We start from the raw sequence: 4253 nt of genomic DNA on the forward strand, positions 1-4253 counted from the left end.
GGGCACAGACAATGCACAGCACAGCATGTTTACATCTTTGCTAAATGGATATGAACATGCAGGGGAACAGGGAGAAACCGTCACCCCCTCAGTGAAGTTACCAGTGCTGAGTTTCAATGCCTTAGAAATCTGTTCACAAAGAGCAGGTAAAAGCAGGAACCCAGGTAATTCAATAACTGATTGCACAAAAAAGCAAGCAAGTTCTAAGATGTTTTCTCCAGAATGACCTCCACAGATGGGGGCAGGGGTGACAGCACAGGTTTACTACATTCAATGCTAGCTTCTCTGAAGAGGCAAGGCCATTGAATAGGGAGATTAAACAGCAGTACCAGCCCTGTGAACCAAGAGTGCAAGAGATCTGGCATTGTCACAGTAAGAAGTCACCAGTAGCCAGGTGGCATCCACCATCCCCCTCTGACATTCTGCAGGCTGGCAGCCGTGACACAAACATACATTCTATTGCCAGAACAACACTTAAGAGAATTTGATTTTGGATATCTCCATGCAATTCCTTGCATCTTTTTCTCTCCCAGCCTGCAATTTCTAGAGGCAGCGATGCCAGAAGCAGTGGTAGCTGACAGGTCACTCTTAAAAAAGGGAATGTGTGTATGTGTGCAGGTCTAACAGCCATGTCTGTACAAGCCAGTTCCTTGGTAATTCAGGTTTCAGCAGCTATTTATCAGAGAGGGAAAAAAACAGGTAAAGAAATGTTGATTTAAAAAATGAAATAGGCACAACAATAAAAGATGAGGCTATTGCATTTTGAACAATGGTACTGTGTTAACAGCACGACCTTCCCCTTCCAAATCCCAGCCATACCCCTCCAATGGCTATGACACTGCCATTCGGAGAGAGAGGAGAGTTTGCCACTAACAGCGCGTGGAAGAGAAAGCAAAACAAAGCAGAAGCCCTTCCTGCTCCTCTCCCCCACCCCTCTCTCCAGACCTCCTGTCCTTGGCTAACTGAAGACCTGACTGTGTTGCTGCGTGACCCGGATAAATGTTGTTCTCCTGCTCAGTTCCTTGAGTTTGGCAGCTCCCACGTAGGTGCAGGTGGAGCGCAGCCCCCCAAGGATGTCCAGGATGGTGGGTTCCACATCCCCTCTGTATGGAACTTCCACAGTTTTGCCTTCCGAAGCCCTGCAGAAGAGATAGGTTACTGCATTTATGTCTAGATGAAAAACAGAATAGCGTGTTTACTGGAGCAATGTGGAGCTTAATACTCTGCATGCTGCAGTTTACAAATATTCCCCCAGCTTTACTGCTTGCTTGCCTGATCTCAAAGCACTGAAATGCCTCAACTCCCTCCACCACCAATACTGCAAACTAGACAGATCTTAGAGATGCCCCAATATCCCATGAGTGTATTTACAGATCTGCCCCTTCCTCCACTCCACCATCTGCCTACAAGCAAGTAAAGCTTCCAGGTTTATTAAAAACTACACGTGACCTTGAGAGCGGCAAGCTTTAAGGTATAAGGAACAGCCAGGCTCAGGCAGCTTACAGAAATGTTGGAGCCAGGGCTCAGCAGGCACCACTCATCCCAGCTCTACATAGGCTTTGCAGCCCCTGGGCTCTGTCCCATGTCACCGAGCAGACACAGATGGACATGCTCCAGCTGTCTCCCACCAGCCTGATTTTCCAGAGTCCACAGAGATGGAGTGGGATACCTGCTACAGAAACCCACTGCAGAGCTGTTCCCTGAACCTAAAGGTGAGGTAGAACAGTTCAGAGCCAGGCAAAAAGGCCAGAAAAAAATAGCACTGCTGCGAATACGGTCAAGTATCGATGTATGTCAGCACAGACTGCACTGGGCCTGAAAGCACATCTGAAGAGTTACACGATGGAAAAATCCAGGCAAGTAACTTTCATCCCTTCCCCTTCAGCTTTCTTCAGCCTCATGCTCAGCAATTCCACTTGCAGCAGAGCTCCCCCATCACCACCTGATCTCAGTACGCTTTAGAACAAGCTTGTCCTGCATGGCACACTAGGCTGGTCCAAGAAAACTGCAGAGGTGCGAGGGGATTGCTCTCCTTCTCCCCTACAGAATGGAGGCAGAAATCATGGCAGGGATCTGTCATCGTTCTAAATGTGGTTTATTTACTTCTCCCTAAACACGTTGTCTAGGGGATAGTGCAAGAGAGAAAGGGCATGCCTGTTTGGAGGCTCCATTTGCAAATCACTAACAACAGCAACAGCTGGTATGTGGAGGTACTTCAGCGTGAGCCTAGCTATATTTCATTCTGTTAGTTTAAATGTGAGGTTAAAGCCCTAGGGAGACAATAAAGGAGAAGTGTTAATAAGTGCCATGTGAATAAGGAATCATGATTAATCTCCTTATAGCTGATGAGTAATTGACTCTTTCTTGAAACTCTTAAATAAACACTCTAATAACTGGTCAATGGAAAAGGCATGTACCACTGCTACCCAGCAGACTGCATGGGCTTCAGTGGTGTCTTGTAGGGCCTGTGCTCCTGGGACTTCCTAGGCTTTTTTTCTTTTAGCTCCAGTGCTGGCAGAAAGAGAAGGGCTGGCCAACAAAACAACACTAAAAATACCATTCTAGAGCTTGACTTTTGGCCATGCCCACCCCCCTCCAGTCAAAGTTGGGACATCCAGCCTGGCCTATGGGGACCCTCCTGCAGGACTGTGAAAGACAGTGCACATCTGGGATTTAAGGAAACCAATGTGAATTCTATCTACCAGATCCTGCTGGCTGAAGAGCTCTGCATGCTGCACTGGGCAAGAAATGCAGGGTTTACTGCATTCATTCATGATTGCCCATTCAGTTCATGCATGTGTGTCCAATTCATTTATGCATGAATGCCCCATCCATTCAAACATGAGTGCCCTGTTAATTCATGCTTGGGTATCATTTGGGGGATAGGTTACACGGCTGTGATAGCAGAGAGCTGGTGGCAAACAAAGGCAGCCCCAGTTCAACAGATCTGCAGAGATAGGAATTTTGCTCCTGAGAGTGTGAACTTTTGGTGGTCCTTTTTTCAGAGCACATTATAAACGTGGGACATTTAAAGCCACTGCCCTTGGGAGATGCCACTGTTGGGAATTTGGAGCTTAGGGATGCCACTTTTGGCTTTGGAGACCAAAACCTACAGAAGTGGTGAACACTAATGTCACAGCGTCAAAGCTCTGACAGCTAGACAGTTGTTGTTGCTCCTCTGTTATCAACTGATAAGCTGTTGTGCTGTCATGTTGTTCCAGAAGTGACCAACACCATACTGGTGGAAGCACACTAGAAGAAAGATGTGAGATGAGCTCCACAGAATATGCCGAGAGTCCAGTTTCATGTTCATCCTTGAAAAAAAGTGTCAAAAAGGGCTGAAATTCTCTGTGCTTTCACCCTACATGCTGAGAATAGCAGATTTTCCAGAAGGAAAAAGAGTAAGATGGAAGTGGGGCAGGAATCCAGAGCGGTCAGCTAAGCAACTGCAACTCCAGCAAAAAGGCCAGAGCTCAAGTAATGTTGTTCTGGCTGTGGAGCAAGCCCCAAGAAAGCGAAGCTGCTTGCTGTGTCATCTTACTCCCCAAGTGGGGAAAGGTCCATGTGGTGGCATGGGAACACTGTTCACACACACCCACCCTTCTGGATGTAAATAAAACCCTACAGGTATTAAAATCATGACTCCTTTGGTACCTTTCAACAGTGGTGTTAACTTTTGTTTGTACAATCTTAATCATCTGCTTTTATGCTAAAGCAGAGTGAATAACCTGAACTGCTGTTATGCTCTTGGTTGTCTGTTTTGAAGGGAGGAGTCCTAAAATCTGAAGCAAGCATTCATGATGACGTTAACCCCGATATGAGTCAGTCAAACTGTTGAGGCCTTCTCGGTTATGTGTTGTGTTGGGCATAGAGAGTAGAATTTGGGTAGCAAGGGCTGCTGGTGTGACTTGTCAGGTAGAAGGCAATTATCTCCTTCATGCCAGTTGCAAAGATGATTCCACCTGACTCTGAAAATGGTGCAAAGCCAACAAAGTATCAGCCAGTCAGGTGAGCACATGGCATCTCGGCTCAAGTGCATTTAAGAAACCACAGCAGCCACTGGGAGCGGAGACACACCTGGACATGCCTGAAGGGATATACACCTCTCAAAAGGAGGTGCTCCATGCTAAAGGTAAGCACTCTTGATGGGACTACAGTCCCTGGATGACCCATGCCAAAGCAGGGACAGTCGCAAAGGGACAGTGGCCTGTCGACAATCCACAATGAAGCAGGCACAGTAGGGAAGAGTGGCA

General features: G+C 47.0%; 1 protein-coding gene across 1 annotated transcript in view; it reads right to left on the bottom strand.

Moving 5' to 3' along the window:
• Positions 1-719: 719 nt before the first annotated feature.
• The window catches only part of GMPR (guanosine monophosphate reductase), a 44670-nt gene continuing 41136 nt past the window's right edge, over positions 720-4253 (bottom strand). The window contains exon 9 of the mRNA XM_010000994.1: positions 720-1139. Within this exon, the coding sequence (XP_009999296.1) occupies positions 959-1139 (181 nt within the window). The 3' untranslated portion in view covers positions 720-958. The remainder of the gene's footprint in view (positions 1140-4253) is intronic.

Source organism: Chaetura pelagica, unplaced genomic scaffold (genome assembly GCF_000747805.2).
Source record: "Chaetura pelagica isolate M959 unplaced genomic scaffold, ChaPel_1.0 scaffold104, whole genome shotgun sequence".
Taxonomy (NCBI): domain Eukaryota; kingdom Metazoa; phylum Chordata; class Aves; order Apodiformes; family Apodidae; genus Chaetura; species Chaetura pelagica.